Source organism: Platichthys flesus, chromosome 5, assembly GCF_949316205.1.
Source record: "Platichthys flesus chromosome 5, fPlaFle2.1, whole genome shotgun sequence".
NCBI lineage: Eukaryota > Metazoa > Chordata > Actinopteri > Pleuronectiformes > Pleuronectidae > Platichthys > Platichthys flesus.
The window spans coordinates 20,159,127-20,186,433 of record NC_084949.1 but is presented as its reverse complement, the minus strand read 5'-3'; the positions used below and the strand labels follow the sequence as shown (position 1 = coordinate 20,186,433).

General features: G+C 42.0%; 2 protein-coding genes across 2 annotated transcripts; one reads left to right on the top strand and one right to left on the bottom strand.

Moving 5' to 3' along the window:
• Window positions 1-927: 927 nt before the first annotated feature.
• On the top strand, window positions 928-10,868 carry spag5 (sperm associated antigen 5). The gene is made up of 25 exons (XM_062388902.1): window positions 928-1,002; window positions 1,330-1,386; window positions 1,481-1,597; window positions 1,689-3,865; window positions 3,987-4,179; window positions 4,305-4,421; window positions 4,569-4,661; window positions 4,821-4,955; window positions 5,205-5,324; window positions 5,414-5,506; window positions 5,780-5,914; window positions 6,030-6,123; window positions 6,257-6,404; window positions 6,537-6,587; window positions 6,933-7,107; window positions 7,418-7,551; window positions 7,973-8,141; window positions 8,452-8,599; window positions 8,923-9,163; window positions 9,526-9,658; window positions 9,807-9,887; window positions 9,983-10,132; window positions 10,300-10,374; window positions 10,526-10,606; window positions 10,712-10,868. Exons 2-25 carry the CDS (start codon window positions 1,348-1,350, stop codon window positions 10,781-10,783), a joined length of 4,971 nt encoding a protein of 1,656 aa, XP_062244886.1. The 5' UTR covers window positions 928-1,002; window positions 1,330-1,347; the 3' UTR covers window positions 10,784-10,868.
• A 1,611-nt stretch (window positions 10,869-12,479) lies between these two features.
• foxe1 (forkhead box E1) lies at window positions 12,480-14,621 on the bottom strand. Its single transcript, XM_062388903.1, has 2 exons — window positions 14,489-14,621; window positions 12,480-14,400 (listed from the first exon to the last, which is right to left on the bottom strand). The coding sequence occupies exon 2, from the start codon at window positions 14,316-14,318 to the stop codon at window positions 13,233-13,235; it is 1,086 nt and encodes a 361-aa protein (XP_062244887.1). The 5' UTR covers window positions 14,319-14,400; window positions 14,489-14,621; the 3' UTR covers window positions 12,480-13,232.
• Window positions 14,622-27,307: the final 12,686 nt, after the last annotated feature.

Genomic DNA, 27,307 nt, shown 5'->3' with positions numbered 1-27,307 from the left:
CACGAGGAATTCATTAATCCAAATTGCAACAATTTTGTTTTGTACCTTCAGGTTAAGCCTTAATGTCTGATTGAGCTGGACTCAAATATGTATTTTAATACCAAGCAACAAGGGTTTTGAATATGAAACATGTTTTTTAGGCTCTTTATATGTTTGTAATCTTATCTGTTAGACAATACCATCGTAGAGACGTCTGATCGGTCTCAAATTTGTTCTGCAGCCCGAGACGATGACCACGAACACACTGCCAGAGGCATACATAACTCACTTAAATAAATGTTGCACCAGACTATAACAGCCCTGATCGCCTTTGTTCACAGCTCTGCTGTGCACAAACTGAAGGAGGCCCAGTGATTGAAATTGTTATTATTATATTCAGTTTAAACATTGTATTGAAAAAAATCTCTCATGTCGGTTAAATTTACTAATCTGAAGTACAACATTCAAATGAAGAATGGGTTGACTGTGTTTGCCTAATCTATAAGATATATCATCCTAAAACCTCGAAAAACGCGTTGAGGTGAAACCCTCATTTTCAATGGTGCTGCAGAATAATACATAAAAGACATAGATCTAAATTTAAAAATCAATAAAATGATACAAGATGTATGGGTGATAAAAAAATAAACTACAAATAAAACGTTTATCTAAATTAAGAGTAGTGTCAGTTACAAGCAGTATTGTTGTTAATTTATTCTCGGCCTCAATGGTATTAAAGATGTTAACTTGAAGATTAGTGTATTATATTGGTTATTGTTTTTTTGCCCAGCCCTATCAATATTGAGTTAAGACACCATTGTCCTATAGGGGGCAATAGTGAACAGCAGTGCGGTCTGTCTGCACCCGCTGCGTCACAAAACAGCCGAAGAAGAGAAACGGACCAATAGGAGATCTGACATTTGTGTTTTGAACGAGACGCGGTTGACGGTCGTTCTACGCAGATTTACTTTTCCTGTTCACGTTTATAGCGCTGGTTAAAAACATCCTGTGGGCTCCTGAGAGGTAATGTACGTTTACACAGCTGAAGAAACAATAGTTCGACTAGTGTAAAGGCTCATAAATTAGCCAGCTGGATGGAGCTAACGTTTGCTAACGACTGTCGTTGACACAAGTTTGTTATCGTAGCTAGTGTTATGCTAACTTACGTCCTTTCTCACATTGTTGAGACGTGAATTCCCCTTAAGCCTTTTTCTGTGTAACTTCCTGTAACTGAATGTCACTTCGCTTCCGGGCTGGCTCATTCGTGTTTATATGATTTATTTGTATTAACTGTCTCAGTGTCCATTCAGCTATTTTTACAGCATGTTTAATAGTATTTTGTGTTTGCAGTTGAACCGATACAGAGACATGTCCTCCAGGAAGTCAAGTTCCACTGGGGAAGGCTTGGTAAGACATGTACACTCGTGCAAAGAGTACAGCTTTTAATTATTAATGAGCAAACTGAGCATATTTGATTCAAACTTTTGTTTCTGAATTGCAGCCCTCCAGTAAAAATGGAGAGCGTACCCCTTTGCGAAGTTTGGACAACGAGATGATGCACCTGTCAACTCCGTCATCGAGACGGAAATCAAGTGCTGACGCAGTGAAAACAATAAATGTGGGTTTATTAGAATATTTAGAAATACTCTCATGGTTTCAGTATTTTTTTGCAGCATGTTCTTACATTGTCTATCAATTTGATTGAACAGGATGATGTCCCCCTCTATGATTGTTCTCCTGAAGCCGCTTGGGGACTCGGAGATGTCTCGTTTAAATCCTTCATCTGTCCCGGGGGTGAGGTGGAGATTTCGGGCTCCACAGTGTGTGCAGAGCAGAGCATTATTTTGCCTTATGACCAGGATACATCCATCACTGCAACAGAAGATACAGTCATATCTGACAGTATGATTGTGGAGTCATGCAGTGACCACACTGAGCATCCCTACTACAATGTGGAGATGATAGATGCTTCTTCAGTTGATGCCGAAGCAGCTGCAGCATCCTTTAATGAAATCGACTACACTGCCCTGGCCTCTGGGAGCCTGGAGGATGAACATGCCACACACGATTCAGTAGTGTCACCTAATGAGTGCAGTGGAGATAGAGATGCCTGTGATGGAGGTGAGGTGGAAGCTGCAGATGTCACCAGACAACATGATGAGACAATTCCTCTGCCCCAGGCACAGCTTGATGAATCTTCACAAGACGACAGTTTAAATTCATCTAATGTCTCTGACTGTGGCCAACTGTGTCAAGCTGATCATCCCAACTCTAGCAGTGTACATGGTGTTCCTGTCACCACCACTGTCTTTGAGACTAAGGGAACTAAACTAAGTGATGTAACCTTCAAATCCTTTAACTGCAGTGGAGGAGAGATAGAACTTTTAGATGGTACCAACCTTATAAAAGAGACTATTCCTCTTCCAACAGTTACCAGCGCTTTGTCATACAGTGATAGCATGAATCAAAGCATTTTAGCTGGTGACCATGATGTGCAAAACGACATCGATCATTTAGACCACCCATACTGTTGTGATGAAAGTTCTTCATCAAATTCAAGAGGAAACCTTTCCACTGCCCAGGAACCATTGTCCTGCAGCACTAATGAAATTGAAGAAGTTAAACAGATAAGCTTGTTGGCAGCGGTTAGCAAGACTGACGGAGAAGAGGATGCTGCCTTTGGCTCTGTCTTCAAAGTTGGAAACGGGGTGGAACATTCCAATGCCACCTCATTGTCTGAGAAGACTATCTCTCTGTCTGATCACCATGCTGTGATCTGCCAGCCCCTGGATGACAACACTGCCCTTGCTTCTGTGACACAAGTTCAAATCCAAGCTGACTATGAGCTACTAAACTGTCATGGGGGAAATGATGAAGTTGTTTTAGATCACCCACCAGTTTTCTACACATCTTCGCTGCTTAACACGTCGTTAAATCAGTTGGATAATGAATCCAACTGTCAATTCCAAGAAACATCGAAGCACTCAATACAACCCGAAGACAGTGCGTTGCCTTCAATGCTCCAACAAACAGAGTCTTCTGACTCCAACAAATCTGTGGCTTCAGCAGAGGCTCCCACTCCAGGGGAGGTGCAGCAGCAGCATCTGGAGATCGTCTCTCAAGTGCATTCAAAGAGTGGAGCGCCTGAACCCAGTGAGGCAAAAGACAGTGCCCTTGGCTCATCGGAAAATGGACATGCCTTTTATAATTCTGCTGAGCAACTTCACGCAGACAATATCCCAGGCATTTTGAAAGCTCTGTCCCAGTGTCCCTCATTAGCATCAGCTCTGAAGTTTGGAATCCTAAGTCCTGTTGTTAGGAGAATTTCTACATTTAATACTCATACTGATCGTGCTGTAGATAATTATTTAGCAGACGACTCAGCTGTCGAGGGTGAAAAGAGCCTGATGGCTCCTGTTATTGGTGACCCCTCTGGGTTATGGGCAGAGCATTTAGAGAGCCCCATGTCACGTCCGCTGTTTAACTCTACAGTACTGGGTTGCAATACCCAGTCAGGCCCTGTCCCTGAGCCTGAAAAGGGTGCGAGTGTGAAGCCTTGTGTCATACCTCAGTCTGAAGCAGAAAAGCTGGAATACCCGTTCATTGCTGATGGTCCCCTGCAGCAGCAGCTTCGGCAGATGGCAGAGTTCCTCATGTTCGCATCTGGAAAGATGGGCCCAGCTGGTGTCTCTGCATCTGCTCTACCTCCTGCTGCCGCCACAGTCCCATCAGCAAGAACTGCTCCTGCAGAATCCCATAGTATTTGTGTGGGCACCACTGCTTTGGAACTAGTGGACCACAGCATCAACACATCTGGCCAGTTTGAGAGAAAGAGAGAATTCACTGTGGCTGATTCCTGCACTCTTACTGACCCTCTCCTGTGGAAGTAAGTGTTGTCTGTGAATTCATTATTCAAAAAACCTTAGGTGATTTCTGATTATGACATGACTAATTCTTCTTTCTGTGTTTCTCTGTCTGCCTCACTCTTCCTATCGATTTAATCCCAGTTTACCTCCAGGGAGCCTTGAGTGCTTCCCTAGAGAGGAGCTAGAGCAGAGGCTACGGTCTAGCATGATCATGGTGGAGGCCCTGGTGCAGCAGTTGACTGCAGCCCGAGCACAGGCATGTCCCTCTGCAGGTCCTGCACCTTCAGAGCTCAGAGAGAAACTGGTGCAGACAGACCATACTGAACTCAGTCAGGTAAAGACACATTCTGACAGCTGACTGGGATGTGAAAAATGCAAAGTTTGGGCAGCTTTTGTAGTTGATGTATTACAGAATCTCAATCTTAATTTTCAAGAATTACTTTTTCCTATTCTATACAGACCTCAATGTACCGAGATCTTTATATAGAGGCTCTGAGCAGGATTAGTGATTTGGAGCTGGACGGAAGTTCTCTGCAGAACCTTATTCAGTGGATGCAGGGCACGAGGGTCACCATGGTGAGACACGAGACGCAGGATATCCTACAGCTGTACATAAACTGTGCAAAATGATGTTCAATGATTTAGTTAATTCATATGTGCATTTTATGGAACATTTTCTGTCTTTTGTATTTCATTGACATTTACATGTATTTTACCCAACAGGCTTCTCTGACTAGTGACACGGATGCTGCTCTCTCTAACATTAAGGAAATTGAATATGAAGTTAGAGAGGACCACCAAAGCCTCACTGTACATGTAAGTAAACATGTCTTGAATGTCTCACATGACATCAACCGCAAAGTGTTTGTGTAATTATTCATCCAGCAATCATGTGACAGCATGTGTACACTCCTCTAAGGCAACATGTTCACATGCCTGAAATGTAGATGATGTTTGTTCTCCCGTGTGGTTTAGTATGGTAAGATGAAGGCTCTATTGGAGAATACGAAGGAGACACAAACGCGAATGATGCAGAAGCTCAAAGAGGCTCTTCACCAAAGAAATGAAATGAGGACACAGATGGAAGATGCCTTCACAGCCAAAGAGGCGGTAAGGACAGTAGATAATCTGTTAATTATCATGGGTTATTTGTAATTGAGTTCTTCAAAACTTTTCCATGTAATTGTTGTGGAACAATAAGATTAAGTAAATATCACAGACTTTTTAATACGTTACGTTTCATGTAGCGGTATAAGAAGTTTCTGCTCTTGTTTAATATAAATATAAATTATTAGGCAGAATTTCTAAAGGTAATTTTTGTGAATTAGAGCCATAAAGTGGTTGTTTGCATGTTTCCAGGCCTTCAGTGCAATGGAACAGCTCAGAACACACTGTGGCACAGAAATGTCAGAGCTTCAGAAGAGTTTGGGGTCACAGCAACAACTCCTGGCCGCCCTCAACCAGGCCTATCCAGAACAGGTAAGAACAAAAAGCACAGTTGATTTTACTCAGCATAATGTCCTTCATAATGTGTCTAATTAAATATTTTTCTCTCTCCCCTAATGCAGGTTGCATTAAACCAGGTCTACAGTGAAACGCTGAGTTCAGCTTCTAATCTTTTGTCTGAAACCATGGAGGAGCAGTCCAGTTTGATACAAGAAGTAAGTCCAGTATATCCTTTAAATAAAAAACACTTTTACACAGTGTGTTGTGAGTCTCAAAATTATAAATAATATAAGAAATGTATATATAGATATATGTTGATAAAAGAAAGGATATTTCTGCTTTGTTCACCCGAATTGATTAGTGCTTCTAATTTACCCTCACAACTAAAATGTATTCTATGTCAACATGAGAGCAAAGTACTTTATTTATTATTTTAGATATAAAAATGATGACAGTGCTGATGGTTTTGTGTGGTCGTCTTCTTACAGCTCTGCACGGTCAGAGGGTTCCTGCAGAAAACTGCTCCCATGCTTCTGAAGCTGAACGACAAGGCAGCCGCTGCGTTGAGAGAGAGAGACGAGCACTGTTCTGCAAAAGACCAAGCTGTTGAAGAGAGAGAGCAGGTCAGACTCCTAAATTAGTGGAAACGTTTATGTCCCTGAACCATCTAACTGTTTTGTGTGAGATTGCAAATCATAACAAATTTGTTGATCATTTAAATGAACTTGTCCACAACAGATCGAAGAAGAATTGAACCAAACAAAGTGGAATCTCCAAACTGCCAGAGAAGAGATCGGTGATTTAAATCTGCAGTTGACAATTTTGTCCTCGGGTAAAAACTAAAATAATTATGTTTGAAACGATTTATTCAATTTATTCTTTGTCTTTTCAAACAATTTAAAAAAAGTAAAGTAGTTTTCTTCACTATCACGCAATAAAATCATCGTCATTTCATTACATTTCAGAGATGGGTGTTCTGCGTCAGAAGCTCACAGAACGAGACGAGGAGAGGGGTCAGCTGGAGAGGAAGGTGACCGAACTGTCTGCCACAGTTTCCTCATCATTGGCCTCCTACACCTTCTTGGAGCAGGCGCTTGCTTCTGAGACAACAAAGTATGAATCCCAAAAACAAAACACCACTTTATTTTAAAAAAAAGGAGGCGAATGTTGTGACAGGGAAACGTTCTTAATGAGTGTGAAGTTGAATAAACAAAAAACCTCACCGACAAAAATGTTGCTTTTCAGATTGCAGCAGTCATGGAAGGACATCCAGCAAGCCACGGACAAAGCGAATGAGTGAGTGTTGACTAGGTTTTTATATTGGATTGAAACAAACAGCGTCTAATTTCTCTTGATAGTTGAAATTGAATTTTTGCAAAGTCACAGTGGGGACCAAAAAAACCAGTTACATCTTCCTTTAAACAACTTTTTCACATACTTCTTTATATCTTTTTACATTTATTTATTTATGTGTGCATAGTCATTGGGATTTCTTCATTTCTGAAGTTTCAAGTTCTTGAATTCTGACAGAACACAGGGACCACTAGGCAACCTCCCTGCCATACTGCTACAAACAGGAAATTCTACAGCTAATGCCTGTGCTAATGCGAATGTCTGTGTTGTGTCTGTGCCCCTGTCAAGGCTGGAGACGTCACTGGACCAGTCGGAGGAGCGCGTGTCTGAGTTGAGTCAGGCTCTGGCTCAAAGTGAGGGGCAGCTCGATCAGCTGCAGACTCTCTCACAGTCGCAGAAACTGCAGATCCAGCAGCTCCAGGACGTTTGCACACAACTCAGTGGCGTGCGGGAGATGAACGAGGTTAGCCTCTAGAATGAATAGGCCTTGTGCTGCAGTTTTGATTCGGGGCTTGGAAAGTTTCTATGGTACAGATACTTCTCCCGTTTTCTTTATAAGGGGTTTCATGTTTATTGTCTCTATTATGCCAGAAAGGAATTCACAGGATGTGAGAAGCAAACATTCATCATGGATGATCTATAATATCATATTTCTAATAACATACATGGTTGATTATCGCTCAAGATATAAGCTGACTGTGAGCACATAGTAACCGTCCCTACAGTCTGCTTCATGGTCTCTGGTTTTATTTCTGTTTGTGTGTGTGTGTCAGTTCTTACAGATGGAAAATGAGCTGGCAAGGGAGCAGGTGGTTGAAAGTGAGCGTCTGCTCCGGGCCAACCTGCAGGCGCTCAGGGAGAGGAACATCCAGTGTGAGGACCTAAAGACAGAACATAGTCAGCTTCAGTAAGTTGAACTCAACAGTATCCATCATCATCCCATCTGTTTTTTGATAATAAAGCTCAACCTGTAATTATTTTGTTCATATGCTGGTTTATCCATATGCTACTGAGAAATGTTGATGCTTTGGCAGGAGCATCCAATCATCATCCACTGTGTTTGCTTTGTGTACCAACAGAATGGTGTTTACATACACTTATAAACTTTTTTTTTAATAAAAATTTTGGAAGTGAGGAGGAAGTCTTATATTATCTCTGTAATGGCTTTTGGGTATTTGATTAAGAGTCCTCCGTTTTTTTGTGTGCAGGCAACTATATTTACACTTCAGAAAAGGAGTTACTTCTAATAGATAACACGGCTTTGTCTGACAATGTTTAACAAATGTCTATATAGTCAGTGATAACATATCTGTGTGTGTGTGATAAAGGCTTGAGAACCAAAGTCTGCAGGAGCAGCTGGAAACCACAGCATCCAGAGCCAGTGCAACCCAGCTGGAGCTCGGAGAGAAGCTGGCTCAGGCCGTCACTGAAATCACTTTGCTGCATCACACACTGCGCGGTGTGACCAATGAGCTTCAAGCCGCTCTCAATGACAAGGTAACGTTTGAGATCAGCAACACACAACTTCCATATGTGCCCAGTTACAAGCATGGTCAAAATTACCCTTCCACTAAAAAAAGAAAATAAGTTCTCTCAATTGAAATAATGTGAGCGTTGAAATTGTTCTTAACACACTTTGCTGTTGCCTTTTAAATAACTTCTGTTGTGAGAAAAATGCATCAATTCTCAAAGTGTGATGTCAAGCTTCTAGCAAGTAGAAATGTTGACATGAATTGTAAGTGTGTTGGCTGCAGCGTGGTTGAGAAAACTTTATTTTTCATGCTGAATTATGTGTCTTACTTTTTAGAAATCTGAAGCACAGAGGGACAAAGAGTTTCAACCTCTCCAGCCCTCTGAGCGGCGTCACCCCTCCAGCTCGTTTGTCGACAGCATCATGGTCGCATTAACGAATGAGAAGGAGGAAGACGGTAAATCGGAGACACTTCCTGAACCAGGTACAACGTCTAAGTCATACTTTTCAGAAAATGTAACAGCTCTAGCTATTAAGGCGCGTTCAAGAGATAACAATGAAACTTGTTGTGGATTTTATTTCTCATAAGAGCAGCCAGTAGCCATGTAGCTTCTAGTTTAGTTTTTTACTTTACCTGGAACAAAACTAACAGCTTTGAAAACCAACACAAATGTATGAATGGGTCAATGGGCATAATTAAACCTGGAAGGAAATGTATTACTCACCCAAATCCCAGTTCAGAAAGTTAAACTTCATTCAGTGGCCAGAGGAAAAAATCTAAATTCACTGCCTCCTCCCTTCCCTCAGATGAGCCTGAGCCAGAGGGTGAAGCTTTGTTCAGTGAGAAGAGCGCCTTCATCCGCATTGCAGCCTTCACCCCTAAAAAGGGTTTGAGGGCCGTAGTAGAGTTTGAACCAGAAGAGGACGATCAGAGCAGCGTGGCGGAGCTGCTGGCCGACCTGGGCAGCACTGTCACTGAGCTCATCAGCGCCTTGAAACTGGTGCAGGGGCGAAAAGATGCTGAGCTGGAGGAGCTGCACAACACCATGTAAGTGCTGTAAACTATTTATGAAGTAGTGAAATGAAAAGGAAATGTTTTAAATAGGAATCTGATACATTCTTCTAACTAATTATTTTTTATGTAGCGAATTATTAACTCCATATTTTCATTTGTTGATAATATTTTGAATAGATCAATGTACTGCATGGTCAATTCTCACATTTGAGACTGGAAACATCGAATGTTTGACATTTTGTGCTTGAATAGTTATATAACTAATGGAAATGAACTGCCAAAAATTGGAATTGCCAAGTTTGATTTCCTATTTGATGAATTGGTGTCATGTTTAAACAGGAGTTCTGTTCATTATCTTAATATTAAATCCAATATGTTTTACTGTTATTTACCAGCTTTGGCCTGCAGGAGGAGCAGCAGGCTGCAAACAGCAAACACATTGCTGAAGTGTCTGAGCTCCAACATCAACTCAGTCGACTGAACATCCTGGTTGAGAGAGGGAATCAGGCTTTACAGCAGAAAGCTCAGGTAAGAAGTACTGTGCAGTTTGCCATTGTCGGCTTTATGTGTGATCTCAAACGAAGATGGTAAAAAAAATGGCAGTTGATTAATTGGAATGATCCTGTTGAGCTGATAAAAGTATTGAAATAACAATAACATGTTTCTCTTTACACAGGATGACAAAACTCTGACAACGTTAGCGGTAGAAATACAAGATGTCCAGGAAATTCTAAACAAACACAAGACTGACAATAACGTGAGCCACTCAGGAAGACTTCACTCGCCAAGTTGTGTCTGAAAATTACACAGACAGTTGACAGTTAACTTTTTTCTGTTTGACATATTTCACAGGAATTGCGGAAGGAGGTGGTTGAGCTCCGTCGCTCACTCCAGCAGTCGAAGGTGGAGTCTCAATTCCTGCGTGAGGAGTTGAGGAAAGCTGGTGGGGCATCCGCTAACCCAGCGCACCTCATGGAAGAGAAGATCCAGTTATTGAAAGAGGTGCATATGACAGTCACTTACAGCATCAGCCATTCATTCCACTGTGTGCACTAATTCATTAAGAAGGCATTATGCTATATCTTATGTACTTGCAGCCTGATCCCGAGCTAACACTGTAGGTCTAACACTCTTTTTGTTAATGTTTCTCTGTTTGGTTTGATCCTCAGGTTGAGAGACTGAAGCTGAGTCTTCAGGAGGTGGAGCAGGCAAAAGTGAAACTACTGGAAAGAGCAAAGAGACATGTGAGTGTTCATTACAAACAGCAGCAGTTATATTCCTGACTGTATGCCAGCACTTGCTTTATCGTCGTGAGACAACACGAGATTGTTTTCATGCCAGCATCTCGGCGTTGTCTTGTGAGGACGTGATCCAGTGTTGTGTCTTCTCTTGCAGCAAATGATCCATCAGAACAACCAGCAGAAGAGTGAGAACGAACTGCAGATGCTCAGCAAATTGATCAGTAAAGTCAGAGAGGTGAGAAATGCTGTTTAAATTGATTTTCTCTCACTTTGGGCATAGTGTTGTGTGTGTGTGTTGTGGCTGTTTGACTTAATGGATGTTTGTATCTTCTCCACACAGACGCTGCTGTCTTTACCAGAGGTTGTGAAGAATTGTGAACAGCTCCAGCAGCTTGTTGAATACATTGGCTGATGTGTTATTTTTTTATTTATTTCTATGTTCAAGCCTTTTCTGTAAGTGTTCATATTTGTAGTGATTAAATGTTTATATCATCTTATGAAGTGTCTTTGTTCCTTTTATACTTGAGAGAAGATGAAACAAAATAAAATGGTTAACGGCTAATTTGGTGCCAGCAAACATTCTTATTTGTAACATTCATGTTCTCAGTAATAGCAGCAAACAAGGCCACTGTTAGATCTGAATACAATGTGCAGAATAACTACATAGTGTTGCACCACTCTAGATGGAAAATAAAACAAGCGTTAGCAGTCAGGTTTTCTGAGAGATGTGTTTAAGGTTTTGATTCATTTCATGTTATGGTCTTTTATAGTTAAATGTTGTTGAAGTGGATAAAAGGTTACATGAATCATACATAAATATCATCATGACGAATCACAACATCACAAAACCTCCACGAGGCCCAACAGCCTCCTTATGAAACCACATTTCAATTCTCTACATCCACATTTTTATTTGGGTCTGCACCAAATTGCACACACTCATAAATATCAGTCCACTAAACCTGCCGGACTTATTAAAAAAATGTCTCCCCCATTATTCTGAGAAATCAATGAAGATATTGAAAAATCAAAGAGCATCCTATCTTGCAATGTTGAAGAAAGTGGAGCAAATTACCCCCCTGATCCAGATCCACACTAAAATGTAACTGGCACTGCTTTTGGTCAAACCTCCCCCCACCCCCTCAACAAAATGTCAAGGAGATCTGTTTTTGCATAATCCTGCTAACGTGCAAACTCATGCAGATGAAAACAAAACCAACGAAGAAGTGAAGCTCACCCTGTTTAAATAATACAAAAAGGAAAAGTAGTAAATGTTCTTTCGGGGATTTTTTTCTCACATCTAAGTTCATTTGGTAAAAGTTGGTAGAATTTTAAATTGTAATTTAATGTCGATTAAAAAAGCATCAGTTCTTTCCCCCCTTTCTCCAGCTTTAGCACGATGCACTGTGCATCTTCTGCTGCCGTTGAGACAATGTAGGTCTGTGGTCTTCACCTGAGATTATTTGAATCTCTTTGTTTTCAATATTGCTCATCTAATTACACAATATTAAACAAGTGCAGCGTGTGAAGAGACCAACCATAACCTTTACCCTTAATCTTGACCATGACCAAAACATTTGTCAAAGGAATCCTAGCAGTGTTTTGACCTATTAAAATTTGAAATTGTTTAAGAACACTTTCTTATGTCAGTTATCTTTATTTAATCCACACAGATGGAAACTTTGAGAGGCATTCTAGAAAATCCAGGACCCTTTCAAAGACTCTTTGTTAAACACCAGCTCACATCTGTCAACAAAGCTTCTTTTCTGATGGAAAATAAAGTGACCTAAATATAAAGTATTTCTGCACGCGTCTCATCTTGTCTGACTCTCGGTGGAAGAGTCCGGTTAAGAACTCCCACTACTTAATTTCATTGGCTGAAATATTGAGTTACAAGTCGATTCATTTTCTTGACTCTGTGGATCCATGTGGTAGATTTACTGCGTTTCTAAGTGCTGAGCAGATGTCTGGACACGATAATTGCGGCTGGTCACGGTTACTGCTAACACTGTGGCTCCAGACAACACTTGAAACCAGCTGAGCTGAAACGGCGAAGAAAGCAAAGTCAACACAAAAGAAACATGTCGGAGTGCATTTCTCATTCCTGCCGGTTTCACGTCTGGATTTGTTGTCTTTTTGCAACATAGTTCAATTTGGTGACCTGCATTAACCTGACGGAGAATCATATTTTTTCTTTAGGAATAATGCAATTAAAATGATAGTTGGATATTTTGGCATGTTTGCATAATTGTAATAGTTATAACACAATTTAAAAAATGATATTCTTAATTCCAATAAGATTGTTTATTTACATAAAAGATGACTGAATATGCATTTTCATTTGGCAACAAAATACATGCAAAAACTAAAGCTGGCGTTCTTCATAAAAGCCACTGAATGCAAAGCCTATGACCACGAAACACAATAATTTATAGCAACATTTCAAAAACTGCTGTTTGAATTTACTTAGTAATGGAAATATTTTTTTAACTTGCATGTTCAAGTCATGGCAAAAGAAAAAGAACAAGCTCGCAAAACCACACATGAAATTAGACGAATGTTACATTCTCACATGCTGCGAAGAAGCCGTGACATTTTAAAACCAGATTTGAAGCTTGACCTTTAAGTAAATTACCCTCAGTACTGAAAAAATGGATTGTTAGCTTTAATGGTATGAATCACAGTTGTGTCAGGAGAGGTGTCTGTATTCAGTCTGACCACTTTCGTCTTTTGATAAAATGTCACGAAGAAAGAAAAACGAACAATCCTGTTTCTGTGCAGAAATGTCTGGCTCACTCGCCGCTGTCTCCAAGTCTCTGTGAAGAACGTGCTGAGCCGCTGGAATCGACGTTCTCCTGATCTCAGATAGCAGACACAAACCTGTCTATATTCCCTGGGTATGTGGGGTGTCGCAGGTAACCCCCGGTGTTGCTGATGGGACCCGCAGCACTGTTATACTGGGAGAAGGAACCCAGCTGCACTGGGGAGATCCTGCCGTAATGCTCCATGGACTCGGCGTGTCCGTGGGCTGTGGCATGGAGGCGTCCCGTTGCTGCATAGCCCTGGGTATGGCCCTGGACGTATGAGCCGTGGTGTGGGTGGATGCTTTGCCCGGAGTAGGTGAACCCGGGATGGGCAGAGGAGCGGGACGGCACGGGTCCTCCGCATCCTTGGCCCTGGAAAGCCGGGGCTCCCAGGCTGCAGGGACTGGATCCGTTCGGAAGCCCCTCAGGACTGAAGCTGCGACTGGGCTGCTGCATCCCCTCTGCCCCTTGACCTCCCAGCATGCTCGCTGGAGTCGGGTGTCCCATGAGGTTGTTGATGCTGAACGTGCGGGTCTGACCTGGTCCGAAACCAGGAGGCGATGACGAGGGGTAGTAGGCAGACGGTAGCTGCTGCCCGTAGCTGGGACTGACGGTCATGTTGGAGTAGAACGAGCTGGGGTAGGCAGCTGACCTGGCAATCTGGACAGGGGAGAAAACTGGTGTCTCCTGCACGAACGCGGTGTAGGTGGCCAGGTCGCAGCGCTTGAACCTCTTTCTCCGCCTCAGGAAGCTGCCGCTCTCGAACATGTCCTCTGCGTTTGGATCTAGAGCCCAGTAGTTGCCCTTTCCCGGCCTCCCCGGCTCTCGGGGGATCTTGATAAAACAATCATTGAGTGTCAAGTTGTGGCGGATGGAGTTCTGCCACTTCTTTGAATTGTCTCTGTAAAAGGGGAAACGCTCTGTGATGAATTTGTAGATGCCCCCAAGGGTCAGTTTTCGATCCGGGGCGTTTGCTATGGCCATGGAAATGAGAGCGATGTAGCTGTACGGGGGTTTCCCTCGCTGGAGAGGTCTCTTCCTCCTGCGACCTTTGGGCTGCTCCTCTGTCTGTGGCGGAGGGTTGGAGTCAGACAAAGTGTCTGCTGCAGAGTCTGTCTCCACTTTGACCACCGGCATTGTCATGGACAGCTCGGAAAAAGAAAACTACTGTCAAGTATCAGGGGAGGTCTCTGCAGATTCGGTGCAGCTCTGTTACTTCCACAGTCTGACGGAGAAAACTAATTTGATTCTTTAACGATGGGAAACAAACAATCCTCCTTCAAGAAAAATCACACGTGTTCCTCAAAACTCACTGTCTTTGAGTCCAAGTCCAACTCTTCCCTTCAGGTCCTCTGCTCCTCTGAGAAATCCTGCTTCGCTGCGTGCGGCGCTCGTTCAGTTTATTCCCACAGTAGAGTAAAGAGTGAAGAGTAAAGGTGTAACAGTGCCATGTGCTCTGTTTAAGGTGTGTGTGAGAATGAGTCACACAGCGTTACCTGAGGAGTGTTTTACCTCTACACAGCACCGGAGGGGCCACACCCCCCCCGAGCAACATACCTCAGCTTTATAAGGGCCTATTGTTCATGATTGACAAAGTCTGAATACTTTTATGGAAATTTTTATTAAAGATTTGTTGAATTATAGTAATGAAGCAGTAATTAATGGCCTCAACTTATGATCTACTTTAACTTTTGATTTAAAAAAAGTTAACTGTTGTCAATTAAAAAAAACTAACACATCCCCCTCCCCCCCTTTTATTTTCCTTTAATGCATTCACGTGCAACTTTCACAGTTGTTTTATGTGGAACCTCCTTCAGTTTATAAACCAGAACCTGTCAAAACAAACAGGGTTTCCTGTTCATATTCAAATTCCCCTTTAAAGCCGACCTCAGTCTATTTTAAAAAGTCTGAATTGGTCCACGTTGTTTGGACGTTTAACACTAAAAGAGCTCTTTAGTGGTAACTTAAACTACAGGTTTGTTTTTCTACCTGGCTTCCTTGTTTGTTTGGTGCCAGTGGTTGGGCAAGCCAGCTGTGTTAAGAGATGTAAATGTTTTCCAGACAAAGGCCCTTCTGTGATTTCAACATGCAAATTATAGCCCATAATCATAATCCTGGGAGGAACCTGAGTGACAGGAATAACCAACTCTTCAAATGGAGATCGTTCATTTTAATTTAGTTTTGATAACAAATGTCTCTAAGGAATAAAAGCACACGATTAAAAGTCAAGTTTTCTTTGCGTCTCAATTTTTTCTTTTCATTGCACAGTTTTGATTTCTAGATATTCGAATCTGTGAAACATTTGCTTTTAAGAAGACTTTTCAAACACTATTCAAATTCAGCGGCTCCAGTTTAGGAGACAGTGCGGATGCTCCATGCAGCTCCGGTGGTATGAAATCCTCCTGGGAGTCCCGAGGGCTTCGGGCTTATCACTTTAATCTCTTGAGCAAACACTGAGGAAAACACGTCAGCAAACTCCCACTGCTCAACACCAGGCCGGGTTAACTCGGAGGACATGTGTCGGAGCAGGAGCAGGAGCGTGGTGAGAGAACCTGGGTTTGCACACACAAACGGCCTGATGAAGGGTTCAGGATTTGTGTGTGACAGGAGGAGGAGGAGGAGGAGGAGGAGGAGGAGGAGGAGGAGGAAGAGGAGAAAGAGGAGGGGGAGGAGGAGGAGGAGGAGGAGAAGATGAAGGAAGGTTTTTTTAAATGTTTGATGTGAGTCCACATACCTGCACAGTTGGAAATCAAATTGAGTTTAAATAGACTGTCATTATGTTTTTATTCCAAAAGGCTATCTAGGTCAAATTAAAATGATCAATGTATAATCTTGAAGCCTCAGTCATTGATAGTTTGTTGTTTAGAAAAGTTTTAGATTCACTAATTTGATTGTTATTGAGACTTGTTAGACGGGTAAAATTATTCAGTATGTATTATATTAATTGCAGTTTTTTTTCATGTCTTTGTCAAATGATCTTTGTTTTTCATGTGATTGTCATATGTATTTGTCCTCGTGTTGCTCAGTGAGAAACTGGGCATCCTCCCAGTCAGTGTGTAGAGTCCATACAAAGCTACCTGACACCCAGTAAGGGAAAGGAGTCGGGCAGAGGCAAATCAATGAGCCACTGGATCACAGCAGACTGTATCATTTGTCGCTGTGAGCATTTACAGCCTCAACGTGAATTGATGCTAATTGGCGGATTCACTGATTCGTAACAAACTTACAGAACTGCACACGCTGCACTAGCTTCTGCCTCTTAAATGTGATTGACATTATTGTAAACAGTTTAGTTTCTGCCTGTCACACAACATGCAATTTGGATTTGTGACAACCGGCTCTGTGATGACATTCATTACCTTTTCTTGAACTGTGTGACGACATAACTAATCAAATAAATAATACACATTTATACGGAATTTTTTTATTTACAGTATGAATGTTAATTCTATTAAGAGCTGGCCTTTCAATCCATTCCCTGTGTCTTTTAGTTTTCTGATGTTGTGCAAAGGAAAGTTTAAAAACCAGAGATAGCTCTTATATGCACATGAAAATAAATTAGCTCAGGTCAGATTTTCATGCTCCTACATTCAATTCTGAAGCGAGGAATTAACGCGACAACAACAAAGAGGAATGAAAGAAGACTTTTTCATTTGAGTTGTGTTCTCAGGACACGGGGAGTATTCTTATTAAGCGCCCTGATCCACGTGATTGGCATAATGTGTTTGGGTGGATATTCCACTTGTGCGTCTGACAGATGTGATAGACATGCAGTGGACCTCACCCTTTGGCTAAGACGGTTTCACATGCTTCATGGTTATGAACAATTAGTGGCGAGTTATTTCTCAGCTGGCTGTTGTTACTGGGGCTCGGGCTCATAGTTGCCATAGTTTGCTTATGCATCATGATTTGGCATCTGTTCAGCATCGAACGTCTAATATTTGTCCAGGAGCCTTTCATCTCAGTGTTTGTGCTGGTGGATTAAAAAATAAGGCTCATGTTGCTGAAAGGTGAACTCACTGTCAGCATGTGTCCTTATAAATGTTCTATAAACCGGGTGTAGATTTCAATGGCACGGAATTGAGAAGTTCATTAGTTCACAGTTTGTAAAAACAATATTTTGACTGACAATCAATTCAAATCTTATAATCATTTTCTTGCTTTATTCGTTTCATACTTACAGTGACACACCCAAGCAGACCCCCCCCCCCACACACACACACACACTCTCCAGCTCCCCTCAGCTCTGCAGGACGGTTTTTTAAAGCATATTCCGGCTCTTTGTTTTGATTTTGTGGTTGACAACGTGATGAAGCTCTAATTAACCCTCTACACACAAACCTGTTGAGCACTGAACAGCAGACACACACCCACTACAAACTATGCTGCTCGACACAATGCAGCATTTAGCAGCTGAAGACACAAACATTTCCCCTTAAGTCCAAAGATCAACGTTGAGCTAATAAAGTAGTTAATATTGGATGTAGATTCAGCAGGTGGAAACAATCACAACGGCAGATTATTAATATTGTAGCTGGTTTGTATAAATAACACATTCACAATATCAACTTTACACTATTTACACAGTTAACACACATTACATACGGTGTATATTAAAATGACCAGTACAGCTGAATCTTTTTATTGCAAAATGTAAGAATCTGTTAAGATTAGTTGGTCTACCCTTTGCTCTCCCATGTGGTCACTTAAGCATTCGCCTCAAAGTCTTGAATTCCCTATATGTGATGTCTCAGATTCTAGTGTGGCCCCACAGCTTCCTCCTGAAGTGCACTTGGGTTTAGCCTGACAGAGCACATGCCAGGGCCTCCAAGGCCAAGGGCTCTGGAGCCATGCATTGATGCCATCATGAGAGGCCTCCACCCGTCCATCGCAGAGCAGCGTGGAGACGCAAATGACGGCTGGAGGCTGGGACAGCTTCCCCAGAGAGTTGGGCTGCAGCCCAGGCAAATGAGGAGCTCTACACTTTACGTCTCACATATAGATCTGGCCGTGCCAGTGAGAAACGGCTCTCTCCAAACAAAGACAAGCAAATGAGACATTTGAATTTGAACACTCGACTTTAACCATTTGGTGGCTGCGTGTGTGCAGCCTACAGGTGTCGTTCAGTACAGGTGGAAACAGGAGCCCGATGAATATCTGTCACATTCGCACCTCATGGATACAATGTGTTTGTTGAAGAATTCTGTTTTAGGATGTTACTGGTTGTCACTGTCGTTTCAAAACCAGTAAATACATGTTATATAAATTGATTGCGTGATCAAAGTTGAAGAAGTTTACATAGGCGTCTGGATCTGAGATTCTTGAGGATGTTTCTTCCCTCATCCAAGAGTTGTCAAGGATTTAAACTCTGTGGGTGTGTACCTATGTTTAGATTTGTTATGTTAAACAGGCAGGTCATGAAACCCCCACCAGCTAGTGCTCAAATATCAGCAATGAAATGCACAAGCAGCAATGACCCATATATTTTAATCAAAATTTTTTTTTATTATGATGAGGTCTTTTTGAGTCTACACTTAACCCGGTTAGGACGCTGTGGAGGGAGGGAAGGCTTCGTGTTTGCATTAGCAGCTGCAGGTGCTTGCTGAGGATGCAAAGTCCTGACGGTTGACTTGCTTTAAACCTGGGCCAGTTTACATAACTGAAGCGCTGCACTGCCCAGGAGACCTGCCGTTAAATCACACTGTGTGTGCGGACCTTTGTGTGTCTCTCATCTGCACGTTGACTTACAGGAGCACAGGCATCAGAAAGGGGGGGTTTCTATAATCTATTCAGGTGTTCAATTGTCAAGTTTCAATGATAATTAATCGTTGGACTGTTGTTTTTGTCGTTAAAGAGCAAAGCTTCCTGGTAAGGTGTGTTAGGAGGACACTCGAAGCAACTGATGGCCCAAAAGATTTATGCATTGAAATGATGTGTACAAGTGTGTACACTGTTAAAGAAAAACAATCTCGTGACAATACACCGCTCAGCATGTGAAGAGCAAACAGGCACAAAGAACGGTAGACCTACATTTACTGTGAAACATAAAACAAACACTTATGAGGAACTATTTGCACAAATACACTCAGGGGACAGTTGGTTGACAGGTGTTTAGAGAAGAAGTTTGCTTACAGTGTAAATACAGTTAATTACAGTCACTAAGTAGGCTGTAGTTTTTTCAGGGAGATCCCCACTGGCCTTCCTTAAAAAAAGATAACATCTCGTTCCGAGATGGAATAAGACCTCAATAGGCTCCAGACAAAGTCCTTATTCAATGGGCTGAACCCCGTCACACACATTTTGAATCTCAGAATCTACTTTTGTCACTTTTCAAATGCAACAACTCCAAATATCCAGGACAAACCCTGAAAGTTTGCACCGTGACCACAACAGGATTTGAATGCCTCCCCGTGCTCCATGAACGGCTTCCCCACCTTTTTGATGTCGCATGAACGAGTTCCTCTGAGAGCTATATCGGCCTTTAGGCTAAGAGATCCTGACAATTCCTACCTGGCATCTCTTCTATAGCAGTGCCACATTAGTTCACCTTTAATCTGACTTACATAACTACCATGTAATTCTCAACAATCTCTTTTAACCAGAGGGTGTGAATAACCCAAAGCGGTTGAAATAATTGGGCCTACACCACATGTCTGTAATGACTGATTAACCCTGTTGAATAACCGGTGACGCTACAGTGGCTGCATTTATGTCCATTGGGCATTAAAAGACAAGGCTGCACCGGTTATTCTATATTTCACTTATCAACAAACTCTTTGAAAAACAAGCTCTTGCCTTCTGTTAACTTCTTCCCTCAGCCCATTGGTTCCCACGTGAGATGTACATTGTTAAATGAAGAGGACGCAGACCGGGATGTCAACTCGGAAAGACAACAAGGTTTCGAGAGCTTTTGGCCGTGCTGGTGTTGATGTGCAGTAAAAAAAACACTGTAGTGGAATTTAAACGTCACGTCCTCCCTCCTGCACGCCCTCCCCTCCATGGTCCCGACATTCTTTTTATGTTGTGAACACATCTGACCTGCTTCGTCTTCATATGTGAAAGAGGCTTTAATGACACTGACATGGATTTTCCGCCGACATGTTTCAGCTCAATTCTGTGTCCATGTCCGGTATCTGGTCTTATTCACTGTCTGGCCCCTTGTGATAAGGAGATGTGCTTCCCATCTTCACAACATGCTAACATCAACATCAACAGCTCAGGAGTTGTGTGAGTTGTGTGAGTTGTGTGGTAGCTCATGTGTGGGACTCACAACTGCAGCTTGAAAAAAAATCTGGTTAACTTACTTTCAAATGACTCTCATTTCACTTCTCCTTTTACATTACACACATTACATGACTACACCAGGACACCAACCTGACCAATCGACATATATCACCAAAAACGATGGACCTGATAATGATAACAGGTTTTTTATTATTTATTTGTTATCCAGAGAATACTTATTTTGTTCATGTGTAAGCAAGAATTCCCACAATCCACTGGAGCATTGGTTTTCCTTATAGTCAATGACATTAAACTGAATACCTTTGGGTTTGGTACTGTTGATTGAATACATCAAGCATGTTGAATTAATCGTCTTGGGCTGTTGGAGATTAGGAGCAACATTTTGTAGACAGAACAATTAATGAATCAATCAAGAGAAGGAAAACATTGACAAAAGTAATATAGCATTTCAGACATTTGAGAAAATTGTGTTTGGATTAGAGATAAACTCTTACCTGAAAATTATATTTACATTATTTCAAAAGTCCATTTCATGCCAACATCAGTTTATCATAAAACGGTCCACACCCATCGGAGTCAATTAAACATGGTAGGAACGTTTTGAGCTGCCACACCACAGATAGAGCAGCCCTGTGAGTCAAAGCCAACAACACTCCAATCAGCGCCTGTCAGCTCAAGCTAATTATCGCTACACCGAAAAAACCCATCACACGCTGGAGGATGAATGTGTGACGCTAGGAAAGAGGAAGAGATCTGCATAAAACCATAAAAACCACATCTCCACCGAGATGATGAGACTCGAGCACCACCGCTGACTGGTCTATTCATTTATCAGAAGATAATCAAATCTTCCACGTTTCTCTATCTATATTTACAAGCAGTTGTGGATCAGGTTTTCTTTGTACGGCTCCCACGGAGTCTGACTCACCCTTTACCTCGATAGCGAGACAGTATCTGTATCGGAGCTCACAATCATAGTCATGCCCGGCTGCAAGTGTCAGGGCCTGACTGTCAGTTCGGATCTATGTTTCAACACCTCACAGATATCTAAGCCTGCGCCTTGGCCGGCCATCTACATGAGCAGTTTTTATCCGTGCCTGCACCTGAAAGGATCCTTACTTGCACAATAGGAACGCACATCAGGACAGTTGTACAGTACAAGCGGAGCAGTGCACCAACAGTATTTTGTTGTAGTCCATTGACATGGATTCATTATCCTCTGAATGGGTCTGCTGCCTGACAGGAGGCAAAGAGCAAGGATGGCTGGGGCTGAGTTGATACCATACAACGAGTTCCTGTGGCTTTGGCAAAGTGTCTCCCCATGCAGTGAAGCATTCGCCGTCCTTTCTCTTGAGTATGTCGAGTGTAGAGCAGCTCATTTTTTTGCGGGGGCATGTAATGGCAGGAAATTCTGTGAACAATGTTTCAAAAATAGAACTCTTTTAGGAAAAACACCAATCCACTCTCTAGTTGAGTGTAATGATGAGTAAATATGAAACTGAAATGGCAGAAGGGTGCAATCAATCACTCCCCTTGTGAAACCACATTTTTATCTGGATCTGTACCAAATTCTACACATTCATCAATATCAGTCTAATAAAAAAGCTCTGTTTTTTCCATCAAGATCACTGAAAAACAATGTGGTGGGTTCTTCCTTGCGTCATGCAACACCCCTCCACCAAGTATCAAGGAAATGGCTACAGTAGGTTCTGCGTAATCTTGCTAACAAGCAAAAAAACTTCTGCCGGCAGGTGGTTTGTTAAGCCAAAGTGCTTCAGTCTTTCTAGGCTATGGTACAACTCACATTCACCAATACGAACTCTTCACATCACACACCTGTAGGCAGAGCTGTTTCTATCAGACCATTCACACATGATACAGCCATCGGGGGGCAATTTGAGGTGCAATGTCTTGTCCAAGGACACATGGGCATGCAGACTGGAGGAGCCTGTGATCGAACCACCGACCTTCAACCCACAACCCACTGATCAATTTGCCAACCAGCACTTCTAAAGCTCACAAATTATCCTTTAACAGTAAGAAAGAGTCCAACACATGGGTTAGAACCATAACGTGCTCGATATGAACTTAAGAGGTGTTGGTAGGTGGATTTGAATATTTGGACAGAGTCAGGTTAACTGTTAAGCTAACCCGCTGCTGTACAAACACAAGGGTGGTATCAGTCTTTTCATCTCACCCCTGATAATAGCATTTCCCAAATTGTTGAGCCGTTGCTTTATTAAAAACAAACAACCTGACCAATAAAACAGTTCCACACCCTAGAACCCATGAGCTTATGTCTATACAATAGAACAGTAACAACTTGAAGCACTGCCTTAATGAGACGGTTTCACTACCTTTTTGATTTATTAGCGGGGTGTCTGTTTTGACTTTGTGAGTCAGACAAACTCCTTGCCAAAACCACATCCCTATTAACACAGCAATAGTGGGCAACTAAATATCTCAATCTACGATCCTAACGTGACAATAATCGCCGCTTCAATCACGGGTATTGCGATTGCTCAGCGGTGCACAAACAAGGGCTTTTGTGTGTCATTGCTGACAAGCTTTCACCGCCGCCTAAATCCTCCGACTCCTCAGCAGGAAGATACAGGTATTCATTCAGCTTCCACCGATATCCTTGAGCACCAGGTTGTTATCTCAGCTGTCAAACTCCTGACAGCTCTTTTTAAGCTTGGCAGATGAAGCACTCGTGGAAAGGACGTTGGCTCTGGAAATGCATGTTGGCTTTTAAATGAAGTTGTACCTGTCTGTTTTGTTTTAATAGGGAGAGATGATTGATTTTTTTATGTGAGTGAATCCTAAACAGTCAGGAGCTGTCGTAAAGAAAAAAGCCTCCTCAATGATAAAACTGCATAAAGGCGGTATGGTTTATGACCTTTCAACTCTACTGATCAGAAAGGAAGTTTGTCTTTGGGCGAGGTTCACTCTGCAGCACGCACAGAGATGGAAGCATGGCATCATACGTGTACATGTGTACGTTATACAACTGTATAACATGGTTTTTTTTTATAGAACAGCCATTTGAATATTTTGTATCTATCCAAACAATACCATGAATTTATTAGTTATTATTCAGATGATGTTTCACCTGCGTCCATTTGTTTGTTGGTTTGTTTGCAAGATTACACAAAAACCACAAAAACGTGTTTCCATGAAACTTGGTAAAATGGTGGGGTATGGGTAAGGGAAGAACCCATGAAATGTTGAGGGTCCCGATCATAGAGCGGATCTATTTATTAACAGTGCGAGATAAGGCAATAATACATGAATCTTGATGAAAAGAATCAGGCAGATTAAGGGAACCTATGAGTGCGTGGTATTGGGTATGGCTTGTTTGAATCTGAGGGGACTGTTTGTCCTTGGTGGAGGTACACGCTCCACTGAGTGGCATCTTAGTTTATTTAAACAGCCGTTAATTGAGGCAGTGTTAGCCTTATAGCAAATTTGTATCCTTGGGGTTTCCCCAGGCATGACAATAGAAACGCCTTTACAGTACAATCCAACAATTATCAACCAACAAACACATTTTATTACTATTTGCAACCATAATTACTATTTAAAACCCAGTGCAACCAAACAAATGAAATTCCCACGGCATCTGTCTTATGTTAAAACATCTTCTGGTGCAAAAATGTTATTTCTTCAGACTTGTTTAGACAAGTTCAGTGGAATTAAGTAATTTCACCTTCAAATACATGAGCTGTGAAAATGAGCTCTGAGGAAAGGGAATAGTTTGGACCTGCAAGGTCATGTTATCTAATCCCACACACACGCTGAGTTCCATGCTGCCTTCACCTTGTGACGTATGGCGTCCTCCGGGCCCGTCCTCCGGGCCCGTCCTCGGAGGCGTTGGGAAATTATTGCGTTCTTACTTCTCACACTAAGTAGTAATGGACAGGGCTGGTCACAGTGATTCAGCAGAATCTGCAAGATCCATGAATTTCTTAAAAAGAATGATCTGACATTTCTGGGAAATGTGTTGGTTGGATGAGAAGATCCGTTCCTCTCTGTCGTTATAATGACTAGAAAGATCAAGAGATTGGAGGAAGTGACACATGCTGCCCAGGAAATATCCCTGAGACATACTCCACTGTAAACACCACTTCATTATGTACCAATTTGTGTGGATTAGGTAATGTTGGATTAAGGGAGGCTAGCTGTTGCCCCCTTTGTGCTGAGCTAAGCTAAGATAACAGGCTCCTTGCTCCAGCGACAGGTAGACAGGTATGTTATAGAAAATGATAAACTATTCCTTTAATCAACTTGCTCTTCCTTGATGGGAGAATACAAGTTCAGCTCGAGGAAACATTCAAATCAACGTTTTGTCTCTGTTCTTTGAATGTTAAAGGATATTTTTTATCACAGACGTTGAAAGTAATCAGTTAGTTGATATTTGAGGTTTCAGGTGACTGCGTGTGGTCGCAGGTTCAGTTCTCACGACTCTAGACAGGACACACGCGACGGCAGCGGTGGCACCACATCTCCACGCATGACTTGAGCATGACCACTCAAACAGGATGCGGTGCAGAGCTTTCCACTTGTGTGTTTATGTGTGTGTGTGTGTGTGAGGAGAGAGAGGCAGAGGCAGAGACAGAGGCAGAGGCAGAGACAGAGACAGAGAGAGAGAGAGAGAGAGAGAGAGAGAGAGCGAGAGAGAGGGGTTGCTTGGTATTGGGTGTTCTAGGTCACACACACACACCTGTATCTGGGAGGTTGCCCTCCGTGACTCAGCCTTGCATGGTACAAGATGCAGAGAGAAATCCAGACTGGTATGCTGGTTCTTTCCAGTGCCACCTGTGTGTCTGTTACTACGGGATTTGTACCTCCTCAATCACTGACACATGTGGATTATCTCTGCTTAAGGCAAAAAGCCCAAACAAGCCACATCTTGTGTGCCAGCAATCAGGCCCTCAAACCCAGCATATCTCTGCCTTTGTGGATAGAAGCATCTAAATCTGCAGCCAGTGTAATTGCTGTCATTTCCATTGTGATTCCTTCTCAATTGCAAATTTAGCACATTATTTAAAAACACACCCAGACACCCAGAAAAACAAAGTCTTTTTTGTTTGATGCTGCGTGTGTCGTAACCGTGGATTAGTTCTCCCGGCGCTCGGTGGCGTTGGATGACAAGCGGTCTTTGTGGTTTTGTTGCGAGATGCCCCGGGTCGGTGCTTGGCAGGGGCAGCCGGGGCTCAGGTGTAGAGCTGGGTGAGAGGTGGGTCAGCTGTTGAGGAAACATACCTGACGGAGGAAATACTGCAGAACAATGTTGATAATCTCCCTCATCAGAAACCCATTCACCTGGATTTCTCTCTATTCAGGTGCAGGAAGACGTCTGCACCAAAGCAGATACTGTCCTTGTCTTTGTATAGCTGTCTCAACTGGTATTCACCATCCATTGCTGTGGCAGACCTTGAGGTTACTTACATAATGTACAGTTTGCCCATTATTATTCAGAGATATGAGTCATTGAAACAGCTCATGTGAATAGTGCGGCTGTGGGAAACCTTGTATTCAAAGAGATTATGAGCTTGAATCGTAATCCAAATATCTACAAATCCAACACTTTTAAAGCTCATATGATAAAGTCATAAAACAGATACAATGTTAGGAATTTGATTTCATCTGCTGATCTTTGACTAAAAGACAATCCTGGTTTAGAACAACTTGGGTCTTATTTTGGTGAATCTAGTGACCTTTGACCTTTAGTAACAGTTAAAGAAGTTTGTCAGTCAGGTTGGAACGTGAAAATATGGGGCACACAGGTTTTAAACACACTCCCAATTTAGCAAAAGTCTGAACATTCTCCTTAAATTGTCCGATGAAGCTGCATGTGAAAAATATCAGAGTCATTTACTCTGGACTTTTACTGGAACCTTGCGAGAGTGAGACGAGTGAGAATACAGCAGAACCATTTCTGTGCAGCTCACAGCGAGCAAATGGGCGTGTTGATAAGTTCTAACACATGACGGACACATATTTGAGAAAATCCAAAGAACACAAATACCTTTTTGGATAAATATTGACAAAAAAATTCTTAAACACGTTACAGGGACAGCATGAATTTTTCCTTCATGTCCTGCCTCTTGTAATCTCACTCCATCCCTCTCCTGGTGGTTCCAGAAAAGCTCCTTTTGTTGTGAACACGTTTGACTCTGAACTACCTCCTGCTGCGTTCTAAATGTGTTAAAGGCAAACATCGTAAAATATCAATTTTAGACATCTTCTAGAATTCATGTCTAAAAACAGCTCTGTGTTGCTTCCTGTAGCTGTGTGGGTTTTGTACAGGAATTTGTCTTTATAGAATCCTACAAAGTGGTTTATCTTCTATAATTTAAGTTAAGATCTCGATAACAAGATCTTAACAAGTACTTAGTATTAAATAAATCAGGAGTACTGACTGAAAGTATCAAAATGAGACGGAGGTTGTGATCAACAGAGTCTGGTCTCAGAATTCCTCATGGGTGCCAGTGGTGCAGGACGTGCTGACCTAATTAAGTTTTTTTTTAATAAAACGTAAGTAATGTAAATTAACTAATAGCGACCTTTAATGTTGTTGAAGAAAAAAGTGTTTGTGGTATATTCAACAACTTTTTAAATGAGATTTGTCAGATTTGAAAGAGGAAGAAGCTTCAGTTTCAAACTGGATTATGTTAATGTTTATAATGGTTTTATAAACTCATATACTAAAAAAATTGAATTACAGTTAAAATCGTGGAAATGTTTATTCACTTTTTACACTTTAATTTCTGCTCCTGCACGATTTAAGGATGAATTAATTACATTAGCACAGGTGGAAATGAGATGAGGATTGATGAAGAGAGGAAAGTAAGTCGGAGTCCGACTGTCTCTTCAGTCCAACA